Source organism: Herpailurus yagouaroundi, unplaced genomic scaffold (assembly GCF_014898765.1).
Source record: "Herpailurus yagouaroundi ecotype Mexico unplaced genomic scaffold, PumYag 162487, whole genome shotgun sequence".
Lineage (NCBI taxonomy): Eukaryota > Metazoa > Chordata > Mammalia > Carnivora > Felidae > Herpailurus > Herpailurus yagouaroundi.
The window spans coordinates 16,676-33,956 of record NW_024423211.1 but is presented as its reverse complement, the minus strand read 5'-3'; the positions used below and the strand labels follow the sequence as shown (position 1 = coordinate 33,956).

The following is a 17,281-nucleotide window of genomic DNA, read 5'->3' as shown; positions in this document are numbered from 1 at the left end:
CCTCTCTCTCTACCTCTGCCCCACTCGTGCTCTCTCTCTTTAAAAAAAATAAACATTAAAAAAATTTTAAGAAAGAAAGAAAGAAAGAAAGAGAAAGAAAGGAAGAAGGAAGGAAGGAAGAAGTGAGCAGGCTTGAAGGAAAATTCTCTCTAGTTCATTTGTAAACAAAATGTATTTGTGAGGCCAAAAAAAATTGTTTTAAACTAATGGGAATTATAAATAAAACAATTTCAAGTTGATTAACAGCACTGAAACACAACTATTTAAATTATCTGGGAGACAATGTCCACATCTGTTTCCTCAATATCAAATAAGCTCATAACACAAACTGAATGAAATACTCGAAGTAACTTCTCTTATGATTAGATTAAATGTGTTATTACAGATTAAAGAAAATTTTTGAGAAAGCTGTTACTTTAAGGAAAAAAGAAAAAACTCTCTACAACTAAACAGGTAACAAAACAAAGGATGACAACTAACCCTAAAAACAGCTACATCTTGGGATGCCTGGGTGGCTCAGTCTGTTAAGCATCCGACTCTTCACCTCAGCTCAGGTCTTGATCTCAGGGTCGTGAGCTCAAGCCCAGCCACTGGACTCTGTGCTGGGCATAAAGCCTACTTAAAAAAAAAAAAAAAAAATCTACATCTCCTTCAGGAGGAGGCAGATTTTTCAAAAGTGTCTGCCTTGGTTCACAGTCAGAAAGTAAAAAATGTCTCCCCAGGAATTCATAACTGCAAGCCAGCCTTCACTGGATTGGGGCAGAAATTGACACTATTTATATAATGGAAAAAGACACACACACCAAACTTATTTAAAATGGTCTTAGGTTAGGGGTGCATGGGTGGCTCAGTCGGTTAAGCAGCTGACTCTTGATTTTGGCTCAGGTCATGATCTCAGAGTTCATGAGATTGAGCCCCATGATGGGCTCTGCACTGACAGCATGGAGCATAATACTTGGGATTTTCGCTCTCCTATCTCTCTGCCCCTCTCCCCACTAACTCTCTTTCTCTCTCTTAAAATACATAATAAACAAACATTTAAAAATAAATAAAATAATAAAATGGTCTTAGGTTAGTACACCTCACCAGCACCTGGTAATAACAAACATAAATACTTTCTGGAAGAAATTCTTTGAACTCTAACCTCAAAAATTTTGTGATGAGAAATAGACTAACAACCTCATAGAAAAATCGGAGAAGACTTGCATTTACATTTCCTAATAGATAAAATACATAGATACTCAAAGTCATTAGTATTGAGACAAATACAAAATAAAATGATATACTATTTTACATGTATTGCATTGGAAAGCATTAAAATATTACACAAAATAAGTTTAGGGAACAATAGTAAGATTATTCATTGCTATGAATATAAACTGGTTTAAAACACAGTGGAATTAACTAGCAAAACTGAAGACGCACATATCCGATAACTAAGCAAATGAACACCTTGGTATATATCCTAACTCCTTGTTACCATGCTGCAAGAGACATTTACAAAAATATTCAAAACAGAGTTGTTTACAAAAGAAAAAAGATAGAAACAAAATTGCCAATCTAAAGAACAAAACATATGATCTATTGTTTTAATAAAAAATACTACACATTAGTAAAAATAAATGAACTGTAACTACACAGATCAGTATTTATGAATCTCATCAACAAAATTTGGTTAGGAGCACCTGGGAGGCTCAGTTGGTTGCACATCTGACTCTTGATTTCTGCTCGGGTCATGAGCTCATGGTTCGTTAGTTCAAGCCCCTCATTGGGCTCTGTGCTGACAGCACAGAGCCTGCTTCAGATTGTTTCTCCCCCTCTCTCTCTGCCTCTCCCCTGCTCAAGCTCTCTCTCTCAAAATAATAAACTTAAAAAAAAAAAACAAAAAAAAAAAACTGGCCAAATTAACAAATACCAAAAGGAAAAGCCTGATTCCATTCATACAAAATTTAAAAACTGCAAAACTATGTATTATTTACAAATACACACATTTGGAAAGTCATTACTAAAAAAAAAAGAAAAGAGTGAGAAATACAAAGTTGAGGAAGGAGGTGATCTCTGTGCTAGCCAGGTAAGAATGAAATTACCAAGGGATTCACAGGGGACATCAGGCTTTGTTACTGTTTATTTTTGAAGCAGGTCAGTGGATACAGTGGGTATTCATTATTATTATGCTTTAAGTTGAATATATAAAGCATAAATTCTCAGTTATGTATGGTATATTTCATAATGTAAAACAACAAACTGGCCTCAGAATTTTGCCCTCAGAAGTTTGTGATGATTATGATAAACAGGGAAAAAATTACCGTATTTCTTATTGGAATCTTCTTGGGTTCTGGGGGCATGTCCTGTGGAACAAATTTCACTGGTTCCTTAATCTGCCTCCTTGATCGTTTGGTACCATCTGGTAAGGTTTCCATGGCCATGTCTGCTTCCATGTCACTGCTCCCTGCCTGGTCACATTCTGAACACTGCCTATATAAAGAAAAAAATGTAAGTTCGTATGTTTATTTTTATCTTCTAGTGTTAGCTATGGTTTCTATTAATACAAAATTCAGGTAGATGTGAAGAATATATGAAACTATATACAAGTTTGTATGACCACAGGGTATACAAAGACTACATACAGAGACGTACACACACTCCTATAAGAATGTCAATAGTAAATGTATAAAGCAATTCCATGTACTCTGTAAGTATCATAAGAACACATGCAATAATGCTACATGTTTAAGTAAACCCATGTAAGAGATTTCAGCACTGGTGGCACAGTCCAAAGCAACAGAAATGTGTCTCTCCACCTAGAAAAAAACTGCACTGGCAGATTTTGTTTAATACAATTATTTTAGAACTATGGATTCTACTAAAGGCTTGTAAATTCCAGGGAAAGGCTAGCACAGGTAAATCACCATCAATTTCTGTTAATTTCATTTCTCAGCAGTCAAAACTACCCAACCTCCAACCAAGCCACATGGCAGGCAGTTGTGCACATATTCCTGCAGTGGCTTACGTAGTCAGTAAGAACCAGGATAGCCAAAACAAACCATGTCCTCCAAATATTGGGAATCCATACTCTGACTGGGAATTACTGCTTCTGATCACAGAAGTACAAAGAGGTAGGTGTGTGGTAAGGACCCTCCCTAAAGAATTTAGTGGAGGCTTCTCAGAACAAAGGAAGGCAATGTGACCCAATCAACTCCTATACAGGTATGTATAGTTCTGACATGACTCTGTAACTTGAAATGTGTCCAATCAGACTATTTGTGTCACCACATATGGGAGACAAAGAAGTAGAAGTTGCATAAAAGGCTATACCCTGCTGCACTTGGGACTCAGCCTTTTTGGGATCTTAACCCGCTGAGCCCAGGTGGCACAAATAAAGCTGCTTCCTAGAAAGAGGAACCTCAGAGTTCCATTTCTCTGTGTAAGAACCCTGCTATATGTGACCCCCCCACTTGGCCTGAAATGACTTCCAGTACTTAAAAGACCATTGTCATTTATTTCCACCTTCATTTTTCTCTTTGTCCTCTTTTGGGAGCCAGACATTAAAGATATAGACATTCAAAACATAAGTGCTTATACAAGAAAAATTAGAAAGTGGCCACCCTTGCCCAGGGAAAGGCTTAGAAAACATATGAGAACACTGCAAGTTTATACCTCAGTCTGATCCTTAGCAGAGAGATAGCACACTATAATAAAAAACAACAAACAAACAAAAACAGTAATAAAACAGCAAATGCTGGGAATGGAGAAAATCTCATTTCTGAAGTTATTACATTATTAAACTCAAATGTCCAGTTTTTGACAAAAACCCCACAAGAAATAGGAAAAGGAAAGTATGGTCCATTAAAAGAGAAAAAAAATTTAACAGAAACTGTCCCAGAAAACCTGATGGCAGATCTACAAGACAAAGAATTATTCTTTAAATGTTCAATGAACTAATAGAGATTGTGGGAAAAGACAAGAAACAATTTATGAACAAAATGGAAATATCAATAAAGAGACAGAAAGCCTAAAAATAAATGAAAAAGAAATTCTGTAAATGAAAAGTATAATAACTGAAATGGAAAACTTACTAAAAGGATTACAAGGGTAGATTTCCAGGGGCACACAGATGGCACAGATAGTTAAGAGTCTGACTTTTGATTCCAGCTCAGGTCCTGAGAATGAGACCTGCATTGGGCTCCTTATGGACAGCACAGAGCCTGCTTGGGATTCTCTCTCCCTCTCTCTCTGCCCCTCCCCTGTTTACATATTCTCTCTCTTGAAATAAATAAACTTTACTTAAAAAAAAAAAAGGCAGATTTCCAACTACACAACCTATCCTCACACCTAAAGGAGCTAGAAAACAGCAAATAAAGCCTAAAGTCAGCAGAAGGGAGATAATAAAGATTAGAGCAGAAATAAAATATATAAAAACAAACAAACAAAACAGTAGAAAAGATCAACAAAACCAAAAGCTGGTTCTCTGAAAGAGTTAACAAAATTGATAAACCCCTACCCAGACTTATCAAAAAGAGAAAGGACTCAAATAGATAAAATCACAAATGAAAGAGGAGAGATCACAACCAACACCAAAGAAATACAAATGATCATAAGAGAATACAATGAAAAATTACATTTTAACAAAATAGGCAATCTGGAAGAAATGGAAAAATTCCTAGAAATTCACAAACTACCAAAACTAAAGCAGAAAGAAATTTGAATAGGCCCATAACCAGCAAAGAAATTCAATCAGTAATCAAAAATCTCCCAACAAACAAGAGTCCTGGGCCAGATGGCTTCCCAGAGAAATTCTACCAAATATTTTTTTTTTATTGTTTATTTATTTTTGACACAGAGAGAGACAGAGCATGAGCAGGGGAGGGGCAGAGAGAGACAGACACACAGAATCTGAAGCAGGTTCCAGGCTCTGAGCTGTCAGCACAGAGCCCGATGCGGGGCTCAAACTCACAGACCGTGAGATCATGATCTGAGCCGAAGTCGGATGCTCAACCAACTGAGCCACCCAGGCGCCCCTCTACCAAACATTTAAAGCATGGTTAATAACTATTCGTCTCAAACTGTTCTAAAAAATAGAAATAGAAGGGTAACTTCCAAACTCATTCTATGAAGCCAGCATTACTTCGATTCCCAAACTGGACAAAGACCCTGCTAAAAAGAATTACAGGCCAATATCCCTGATGAACATGAATGTATTAGCAAATCAAAATCAACAGTACATGAAAAGAATTATTCACCATGATCAAGTGGGATTTATTCCTGGGTTGCTGGGGTGGTTCAATATCCACAAATTAATCACTGTGATACACCACATTAATAAAAGGAAGGATGAAAACTATAAGATCCCGTCAATAGATGCAGAAAAAGCATCTGACAAAATAAAGCATCCATTTTTAATAAAAACGTCCATAAAGTTTGGATAAATGGAACATACCTCAACACAATAAAAGCCATATACGAAAGACCCATAGCTAATATCATCCTCAATGGGGAAAAACTGAGAACCTTTCTCCTACAGTCAGAAATAAGACATAGATGTCCACTCTCACCATTACTATTTAACATAGTATTGGAAGTCTTAGCCTCAGCAATCAGACAACAAAAAGAAAATGTATCCAAATCAGCAAGAAAGAAGTCAAACTTCACTCTTCACAGACAACATGACACTCGATGGAGAAAACCCAAAAGATTCTACCAAAACATTGCTATAACCAACACATGAATTCAGCAACATCTCAGGATATAAAATCAATGTGCAGATATCTGTTGCATTTCTGTATGCCAATAATGATGCAGCAGAAAAAAAAAAAATCAAGGAATCGATCCCATTTGCAATTGCATCAGACACAAAAAGATACCTAGGAATAAATTAACGAGGTAAAAGATCTATACTCTGAAAATTATAGAACAATTTTAAAATAAATTGAAGAGGACACAAAGAAATGGAAAAGCATTCCATGTTCATGAACTAGAAGAAAAAGCATTGTTAAAATGTCTACACTACCCAAAGTAATCTACACATTTAATGCAATTCCTATCAAACTACCACCAGCATTTTTCACAGAGCTAGAGCAAACAATCTTAAAATCTGTATGAAACCAAAAAAGACCCTAAAGAGTCAAAGCAATCCTGAAAAAGAAAATTAAAACTGGAGGCATCACGAATCCAGATTTCAAGCTGTATTAAAAAGCTATTGCAAAGACAGTATAGTACTAGCACAAAAACAGACACAGATCAATGGAACAGAACAGAAAACCCAGAAATGGACCCACAACTACATGGTCAACTAATCTTTGACAAAGCAGGAAAGAATATGCAATGGAAAAAGAGACAGTCTCTACAACAAATGGTGTTGGGAAAACTGGACCATTTTCTTACACCATACACAAAAATAAATTCAAACTGCATGAAAGACCTAATGTGAGATAGGAAACCACCAAAATCCTAGAGAAGAACACCAGCAGAAACCTCTTCAGCCTCAGCTGTAGCAACTTCTTACTAGACATGTCACCAAAGGCAAGCGAAACATAAGCAAAAATGAACTATTGGGACCTTATCAAGATAAAAAGCTTCTGCACAGTGAAGGAATCAATCAGCAAAACTAAAAGGCAACTGATGGAATGGGAGAAGATACTTGCAAATGTCATATCAGGTAAAGGGTTAGGATCCAAAATCTGTAAATAACTGATCAAACTCAACACCCAAAAAACAAATAATCCAGTGAAGAAATGGACAGAAGACATGCACAGTCATTTTTCCAAAGAAGACATCCAGATGGTTAACAGACACTTGAAAAGATGCTCAACATCACTCATCATCAGGGAAATACAAATCAAAACCACAGTGTGATATCACCTTACACCTGTAAGAATGGCTAAAATTAACAACACAATAAACAACAGGTGGTGGTGAGGATGCAGAGAAAGGGGAACCCTCTTGCACTGCTGGCGGGAATACAAACTGGTGCAGCCACCAGTGTGGGATACAAAAATACAGATTCGAAGGGGTACATGCACCTGAATGTTTATAGCAGCATTTATCAACAATTGCCAAACTATGCAGAGAGCCCAAATATCTATCAATTGATGAATGGATAAAGATGTGGTATGTGTGTATACACACAAACATATATGGAATACATACACATATAAGGGAATATTATATATGTGTGTATACACACACACACACACACACACACACACACACATATATATACAATGAAATATTAGCCATCAAAAAGAATGAAATCTTGCCATTTGCAATGACATGAAGCTAGAATATATTATGCTCAGTGAAATAAGTCACCCAGGGAAAGACAAATACCATATGATTTCACTTAGGTGTGGAATTTGAGAAACAAAACAGATGAACATATTGGAAGGGGTGGGGGAGAGAAGAGATGGAAACAAACCACAAGAGACTCTTGATAGATAACAAACTGGGTTGACAGAAGGTGGTGAGTGGGAGATAGGCTAGATGGGTGATGGATACTAAGTCAGGAACTTGTGATGAGCACTGGGTGTTGTATGTAAATGATGACTCACTGAATTCTACTCCTGAAACCAATATGGCACTGTATGTTAGTTAACTAAAATTTAAATTTTTAAAAAATGGAAAAAAATAAAATAAAAATGAAAAAAAAATGGACAGACTTGAGCAGCAAACTTGAAAGAAAGAACAATGGAAATTACAAAGTCTGAGGAACAAAAAGGAAAAAAAAACTTGAAGAAAAGCAAACAGATCTTAAGAGGCATGTGGGACATCAACAAATGGACCAACATCTGCACTGTGGAAGGCTCAGAAGGAGAAAAAGGACAGGGAGAATATCTGAATAATGACTGAAAACTTCCCCAAGTTTGATGAAAGATGTTAATATAAACATCCAAGAAGCTCAGCAAATACCAAGGAAGATAAACTCAAAGAATCCCACACCAAGACATATTATAATCAGTATTTCCAAAGAAAAAGACCCAAGGAAAATCTTCAAAGTATAAAGACAGAAATTCAGAATCATCACATATAAAGGAACCTCAGTAAGATTATAAGCAGATCTCTCATCAGAAATTTTGGAGGCCAGAAGGCAATGGATTAATATATTCAAAATGCTAAAAGAAAAAAGAAAAAAAAAAACCCTGTCAACCAAGAATCCTATGTCCAGCAAAACTGTCCTTCAAAAGAGTGAGAGAAATTAAGACAGTCCTAGACAAACGAAAGCTGGGGGAGTTTGATATTACCAGACCTGTCCTGCAAGAAATGCTCAAGAGAGCCCTGCAGGGTAAAAAGAAAAAGAAAAAAGAAAACAAAAAAGGACACTAGACAGCAACTCAGAGCTATTATGGAAAAATAAAGATCTCAATAAAGGTTAATGCATGATCAATTATAAAAGCTGGTATTATAACAATGGTTTGTAATTTCACTTTTTACATAATGTAAGAGATGAATACATTAAAAAAATTAATATCCTAAAGCTAACATTATACCTGTTTTTGAAGTCCACATGCATGTTAAAGAAGGATTTAAATTAGATATGCAAATATACACAAATGACCAACAAGCACAGGAAAAGGAGCTAAACATTACTAATCATTACGGAAATGAAAATCAAAATTATAATGAGACACCACCTCACATCCAATAGCATGGCTATTATCAAAACAGAAATAGTAAGTGCTGGCAAGGATATAGAGAAATTGGAACACTTATACACTGCTGATGGTACTGCTGCTGATGGTATATCTGCTTTGGAAAGCAGTATGGTGGTTCCTCAAAAAATTAAAAATAGAATTACCATATAATCCACTCTCAAAGAGACATCTGTACACCCATGTTCATAGAAGCATTATTCACAATAGCTGTAGGAGTAACCCTAGTAACTACTGATAAATGGATAAGGAAAATGTGGTACAGATATCATGGACTACCATTCAGCTTTAACAACGAAGAGCATTCTGCAATATGCTACAGTATCGATGAACTTGAAGACCTTACACTAACTGAAATAAGCTAATCACAATGAAAAATACTGTATGATTTCCACTTACATGAGGTACTTATGACAGTAGTTAAAATCACAGAAACTGAAAGTAGAATGGTGCTTACCAGGGGCTGGAGGTGAGGGAGGAATAGGGAGCTACTGTTTAATATGTAGACTTTTAATTTTTACACATAGAAATGATTAAGATGGTAAGTTTCATGTTATATGTATTTTGCTACAATAAAATATTTGAAAAAACATTAGTTACACTAAAATATAATTAACCCTGAAACTTCAGTCTATATCAGTGCTGTTCAGTAGAACTTTATATGATGTTAGAATTCTCTATAACTGCACTATCCAGTACAACAGCCACTAGACATATATAGCTGCTGGGTACTTGTATGTGGCTAATGTGACTGAGGATCTGATTTTTTTAATTTTAAGTTTAATCAATTTAAATTCAAGTTGTTACATGTGGCTAGTAGCTAACATTTGGACACTTGGACAGCAAGTCTACAAAATGTTGAAAATCTTGATATTCCCCATTATAAAAACCCATTTAAAAACATATAAGAAGCTGTTAAAAGTAAAATAGTTTTCAAATATTTTCTTCAAATTTAAAAGAATGATCAGGAAGTATTTCTTTCAAAGTCTAATTTATAGTTATCTTTATAAATATGGTTATAAGATAAAATTATGTTTGATATTTAGTTTATGTATCAGTACTCTTAGTTTATATCAATATCCTCAGTTTACACCAATACCTCTGAATGCATCTTAGATTTCTCTTACCAAGTATTTTCGAAGATTTCTTGCCATGTGAAGTCAAAATTCACACCTTTCGCTCATTAATAAAGTAAACATTACGAAACTAATATTTATTTTTTATAAGTAACAGCTTTAAACTTTGAACTCCAGTAAGAGTTAAATGCAATATACCATGTGTTATGAAGACATACATTAATTGTCAAAATACAATTTATATTGAAGGCATTGATTTTAGTATCTAAAAGTTCCCATTCATTTAACCAAAATTGTCAAGCAACATTTTAACACTAAAAAAGCTGACCAATAAGGAAAAAACAAGGAAATAATTTATCATGTGTTACTTAAAAATTTTTATGTCTATTCCAAGCACTTTATTCCTTGAATTCACAGATTACCACCAAAATTAAAATACAAATAAAATGTAATACACTAAATTGTTCCTGTTTTGTCCCTCTTGAAAGATTAAAAGATCAAAGACTGGTATGAGAACTAAACACCTAAACATATCTCCTAACTGAAATAATATATTTTGAAATAATCTATTGGCAGTCCTAAATTGTGAAAACCCCACAAAGGTTAAATACCATTAGTAAGTAGTAACAAATACAACAAACATTAAAACAGAAATGCCTGTAGAAAGATATCAAGTTACATCACAGAAAAGGGCCAGTTCCTTGTATTTACAGATTATAACCTTAAGTGATCATTTCTACCAGTTGATGTGAAATGTAGTCCAATTTTCTCAGACAGTTCCAATTCATTTTTAATATACATGAATTTCTGGGGTATAGAAACAAGTCCCTTTTTTAGGACAAATCATTGTTGTTGTTTTTTTAATTGAGTTTTTTTCCCTTTTGTTTCTCATTTTGTAACTATAACCCTTGTCAGAACATTCTCTAACTTCTCATAGTCATTTCTCATCCTCACCAAAAGTAATACATTTAAGTAACAAAAAAACGTGCATTAGAGCCTTCTGACAGTGGTACCATTATTCCCTGAACTCCATAAAACATTGAACAACACAGAAAATCAAAACAAAATGTAACCACCAATGAAGAAATTTATCTATTTCTTTTCAAAACAACTGACACAATAGTTACAGTACAGAGTCACATAGATGGACACACTACTTGAAATTTTTCCAACAATGTATTAAATACTAAAGTCTCATTTATGTATCCTTTAAGATATGAAAAAGCATATTTGCCACACTAATCAGTACAAAAGGTCCTAAGAAATAATAATCTAGGATAAAGCCATGGCCTGTCCAATTCAATGTTATTAAGTATTATTTGGGGGTAAAGTCATAATTATCTTTCATAATGTCAAAACACATACCTGGCTTCTTGTAATAACCCACTAAGCTGCTATCCTATATATTTAATCCTCTGTACTTTTACTTAATATATTCTACCAAGGGTTAGAGAATCCTGTAATTTATAATTCCCATGCAAAATATTAAAAATAATCTTAGGTAATCAAATATTGAATTAAAAAGGAATTTTAAAGTAATAAAAGTTCATGTCAGGAATTTATAGAAAAGAACAACCTTCATACTGAAATGAAATGCCAAGAGATTTTCTCATTTGCTGTATCTTCTTCATCTCCTACACCATACATTGCAACTTATGTTCAGAAGGGGGGTTAAAAATTTTTAACTACCAAAGAAAAAATATTTCATTAACGCTAAGACAAGGAAGAAGACTAATTCAATTTATAGAAAAACTTATTTGCATACATCAGAGAAAAAAGGATTTTATGAGTCCTTAAATGTAATAAATGCAATGATACTTTAATCCTCAAATATTATACATAATTCATGTTTTGCCTTTTTTTTTTTTTTTTTTTGCCTTTACAACTTACTTCCTTCAGTCTTCAAAGATTCCATACCACAACTTGTTTCTTCCCTCATCTCTAAGGCTTTTCCCATATTTTCTCCTCTTTTTAGAGGAAAATTTTCACTGGTGCCTAAACCACGATGAGCTATCACTTCAACTCTGTTAGCACAACTGCCATCAAAAAGATAAGAAATACTAAGTGTGGAAAAAAGGGGACGCTCAGACACTGTTAGCAGGGAAGTATACTGGTGCAGACGCTATGAAAAATAGTATGGAGGTTCTTCAAAAAATTAAAATTAGAATGCCTATATGATCCAGCAAGTCCACTTCTCAGTATACAGCCAAGGGAAAATCACTACCTTGAAAAATATCTATATTCCAATGTTCATGTATCATTATTTATAATAGCAAAAATATGGAAACACCCTGTGTCTATTGATGAATGAATGGATAAAATAAACTGTGGGAGAGATATATATATAATGGAATATTATTCAGCCATAAAAAAGAAGAAAATCCTAGCCATTCGCAACAGCATATACGGACCTTGAGGGAATTATGCTAAATAAGTCAAAAACAAATATTGTATGATCTCACTTATATATGGAGTATTTTTTTAAACTCCATATTTATGAGTTTTTTAAACTCATAAATAAAGAATACAGATTGGTGGTTGCCAGAGGCCAGGAGGTGGGTGCTAAAGGGGTAAAGGTGGTCAAAGGTATAAAATCCCAATTAAAACATAAATAAGTCCTGGAGATGTAACATACAACATGATGACTAGAGTTATTAATACTGTATTGTGTATTTTAAAGTTACCAAGAGAGTAGATCTTAAAAGTCCTTATCATAAAGACAAAAAAAAAAAAAAAGTCACTATGTATAGGAATGGATGCTCACTGAACTTACTGTGGTAATCATTTCACAATATGCACACCTAAAACTAATCCAATATTTTATGTCAATTATCTCTCAATAAAAAAGGAAAAGAGTTAATGGAAGAAAGGGAGGATAAATTATTAAAAATAGGGGAAGACACCTTCCGTAAATTCTTCACGGAAGAGTTTGTGCTATAGATTTTCTTTTATCTTAAGAGAATAAACAAAAGTATACCAAAGAATAAAAGGATATAATAAATATTACTCAATTATCTAATTGTCAAATAATACCCTTCAGAATATTCTTTTTTATTTTGAGAGAGAGAGAGTAAATGAGGGTGGGGGCAGGGGAGGAGCAGAGAGGGAGGGGAAAAGAGGGAGAGGGAGGAAGGGAGGGAGAGAGAGAGACAGAGAGAGAATCCCAAGCAAGTTCTCCACTGCCAGCATGGAGCCCAACACAGGCCTCAAACTCAGAAACCATGAGACCATGACCTGAGCTTAAACTAAGAGACAAACACTTAACCAATTGCTACCGAGGCGCCCCCAGAATATTCTTTAATTAGAAAAAGCAAGACAAATTCTGATCAGGTGGGTGATGGAAACATAGATTACTCTAAAATTAAGAGAATTACTTATTATTTGAGCTATTCTACTAAATCAAACCCTTACTAATATATACAGTATTATGCTTGTCTGAGAAGAATGTAAGGCAGTATACAAGATCATATATTTAAAAAGAAACATACCAAGATAACATAAACTCAAAGCAAGACAAAATAGATTTCTAACACTAGAAGTAAATCCAAACAGTATACTTTCACTAGTCTATCACCTGCCAAATTCCCCATCCACCAAGCACTCTTCATCTGATTTGTCCACTCCTAATCCAACCTTAGAAGTTCCTGGGTTTCTCTCCTCTCCTGCTCCTGGACAGCTGAGCATCACTGGAGAAAAAGCAATTAACCAAACTTACTAAACTAATTCACTGAACATTCCTGTTCAGTATATACTATATATATATACAAACACATACACACATACACATATATATATACATACATACATATATGTATGTATGTGTGTATATATATATATATATATATATATGGCCTCAGCAGGTCGTTTATCTATTTTTTTTTTTCCCACAGTAACTGTTGGAAACTATCTCCTGTCTTCTTAAGTTCAAATCATCACCCCAGGTCCTTTACCTCTCCACAGACTACTTCTATTTCACTGAAAAGTCAGAGCCTGTCTAATGTGAACTTATTCAACTTCCCTACTCTCCACCAATAATTACTTCTGCATCTTTATCCATTTCTTCTTTCCTGTTACATGTCTTAAATCAGTCCAGCATAACCAATCAACTATTGTGGTGTGGGCCAAACAGAAAGCATCTAGATCTCAAACTAGTATCTTCCAAAAGCAGTGCTGATACTGGGAGGAGAGAAAAGCTAAGACAGCAGGTGCTTAGTCTATCATGCCGAACACAGTATTTGAGAAGGAAAGATTGCATAGTAATTCTAGCTAGCAGTGAACATAAAGGGGCACACCAGAAAGGGAGTTACCAAGTGCACACAGCATAAAGACAGCAAAAGCAGTGATTGGTGACATTCAGAAATGTATACAAGTAGGCTTTGTAGAAATTTAAGCCAGTAACAGGCCCAGTCATGAGATAAAGGTCCAGGAACCCTTTCCCTAAGAGGAAAGGACCTTTCTAGAACCTCTTTTCCTAAGAAAAAGACTGAGAAGAACTAAACAGAAACAAAGCAAGGGTTAGGATTAGTGGTGTGTTAGTAAATATCTAACACCTAGCTCTCTATGGAAAAAAAGTGGTAATTTGTAGCATTTGCCAATTTCTGCAGTACAAATACTCCTAACCATAGCCAATTTCCAAATACCAACAAGGCATCAGAGAATGCAGAATGGGGAAAAGATGCATAGTAGCACACCATTACAGTTTTTCTACCATACATATACAATAGACTTAGGTAAAGAGCATAGGTAATAGTAAAATATTTAGGAAGTGAAACTGTTTTAATGTTTATTATCTTTCATATAACTTCAAAAATAAACTGTAAATGTTAAAAAGAAAAAAGTGCCTCTCACATTTGAGATACACTAAAGAAAAATATAATTCTATAAAATTTACTCCCAAACTAATACTCTCAATTAATTGCTAAGCAAAACTAAGTTGATTACAGAGGCCAAAGGAAATCTGATAACTGGAAACTAGAAGATATTGAAGACTTCACTTTGTTCCAATATTAGCTTCTACTTTTACTTTAAAACACTGCAACCAATGCATAGGACCCTAAGTAGTTTTAGGTCTTTGGGGGAGAACTTTCACTAAAACATCCGAGGGCAACCAATGCATTTTCATCTGAAGTTCTTCCAGAAACTTACACACTGGAAACCAGAACTCTGCAAGCAGAGCAATATTAGAAAAGTTCATAATCTCATTTAAGTAGAGAACTGCATCTCTCCATATCAAAGCACCCTGGCCCTGGAGACTACCAAACTGGCTTCCAATTTATAAACACCCACCTAGGATGCTTATTACCACTGCTGGCATTCTAATAAGCTACAGCATTTTCTTAGTAAACTCTGGTTTCAAAAGCACATATCGAAAAGTATATACATAAACTCTACTATACTCGAAAAGGGCAGACTAGTAGGACTCTCTCAAGACAAACTGATAAAAGAACACTATGAAAAAGCAATCCTGTGAAAATGGTGAAACAATAGAAGTTTCCTAATAAACAGAGATTGCTTTATGAGATGAAACAATGAAGTCAAAAAACATGCTTAATGTGTTTCACAAACACATGACTTTTTATATAGATTATCATTTAAGAACCTGGAGTTTACTCTTTTCTAAAAGTAGAAAGGTAATTTGTCTAAACAGAATACTGATGTTTATTCCAAAGTTTTCCATGTCCTATATTTTTCCTCTATAGAATCGGCCTATTAAAATTTGAGCATATCTCTCTCCCTTGAACTAGAATTAAGGAAAGGATACAATTCATCATACATAAGCTTTTATAAAACATCTGTAGTTATGCAATATACCTAAGTTAATAAAAAAAAGAAAAAACAACCTTAGAAACGTATGTCAAATGTTTCTAGATTTGCAAAGAATGGTTAAACTTAAACAGAATTAGCATAAATGACATATACCACAAGTAAAGCCTTGGGTGAAACTAATTAAAAATATTAAATTACAAATAAAAGCATGAATATGGAGGCAAGTTCCTGATAAATTCATTCAATTTCAATACAAAAAGCATTAGAGAAATTCTTATAATAAAGAGAATTAAAACACCTGAGACAGAATTTATGCCTTAACTATTGGTAAGATATCACAACAGCCTCAATTAACTTAAAATTCATTTCTCAAAAAAACTATTACAGATTTATTCATGTAATATTATAATAAATATTTGTGTCTGAAGTGTTCTCACCACAAAATAGAAAATGGGAACTAATGTGAAGTGACAGATATGTCAATTTGTCTGATGCTGGTGGTTATTTTACAATGTGTAAGTATATCAAATCATTAAGTTGTATATCTTAAATATAATTTTTAATTGTCATTCATACTTCAACAAAGTTGGAAAAATATTAAAATATCAATTAAAAATGTGCTAAAAACTTCATTATGAAATAGGACATAACACTTCATCTTATACTATTGAAACAGAGAGCAAACCAGTTCTACCATTAAAATCTCTTTCATTTTACTTACCAGTAACTGTTTTTGGTCTTCCTTGGCATCCTTGTAAGAGGGGGATCCAGACACCCAAGGTGGTAATGGAGTTTACAGGTATCACACAATAAAAGAAGATGCTGATCATGGTTCTTCTTACAAATTCCACAACTTTGAATAAAGGCAGCAAATAAACGATTAGAATAATAATAATTTTAGTGAAACAGCTATTTACAGCACATTTTTTTAAATTTTAAAATTTCACCTTGGATTAATGTTTCTTCTGTTAAATTAAGTGTTTTTTTTCTTCAAACGTGCCTCTTTGTAACATCAATAATTATTAGTTCTAAATATTTGAGACTATAGAAAAATAGCTGGATCTAGTATAATTATTATTCTGGAGTCGAACTTTTCAGAGAGAGGCATATATAGGACAGTATTCTCAGGATGCCTGGCTGGCTCAGTTGGTTAAGTGTCTGACTCTTGATTTCAACTCTGGTCATGATCTCACAGTATGTGAGATCAAGCCCTGCATCAGGCTCTGGGATGACAGCACAGAGCCTGCTTGGGATTCACTCTCTCCCTCTCTCTGCCCTTCCCCTGCTTGCTCTAAGTAAATAAAAAAAAACTTAAAAAAAAAAAAAAAAGAAGATAGTATTCTCAACATCACAGCTACCTCAATTTAGTTATCACTTAAAACATTTAATATTAGCTCAACTTTTCTCTAGAAACATAACTATTAAACAAAAAAATTTTACAATTTTCTACTTCTCTCAAACTACAGAAGTTAATTTACAAACAAAATTGTTTATTTTAACATTAATTATAAGCCTTTCAATGAATCTTCAACATGTAAATAAGCTACATTTCTAAATAAGTCTCTTCAAAATCAGACTTTGAGTCTTAAAAGTACACCAATTGATATTTTTGTGAGGAATGGGGAATTTTGCATTGTTGTTACTGTTATTTGGATTTTTGTTACTTTTCAAGGAATACAACTTTTCTTGTGCAAAATGTCAACTTAACTACTCCTGAGAGCACAGGCACCATGACTGGAATATCTCTGTTTTTTTATAGTGGGAACATAAAGTGTGAAGAAAAAGTTGTTAAGA

The 17,281-nt window shown here is 34.1% G+C and overlaps 1 protein-coding gene across 1 annotated transcript in view; it reads right to left on the bottom strand.

Annotated features, from left to right (window-relative positions):
• Nucleotides 1-17,281, bottom strand: part of LOC121026796 (PHD finger protein 14) — a gene marked incomplete at its 5' end in the record, with an annotated part of 52,642 nt that overhangs the window by 21,674 nt on the left and 13,687 nt on the right. Inside the window, 2 exons of the mRNA XM_040469582.1 lie at nt 2,307-2,475; nt 16,209-16,340. Of these exons, the coding sequence (XP_040325516.1) occupies nt 2,307-2,475; nt 16,209-16,340 (301 nt within the window). The remainder of the gene's footprint in view (nt 1-2,306; nt 2,476-16,208; nt 16,341-17,281) is intronic.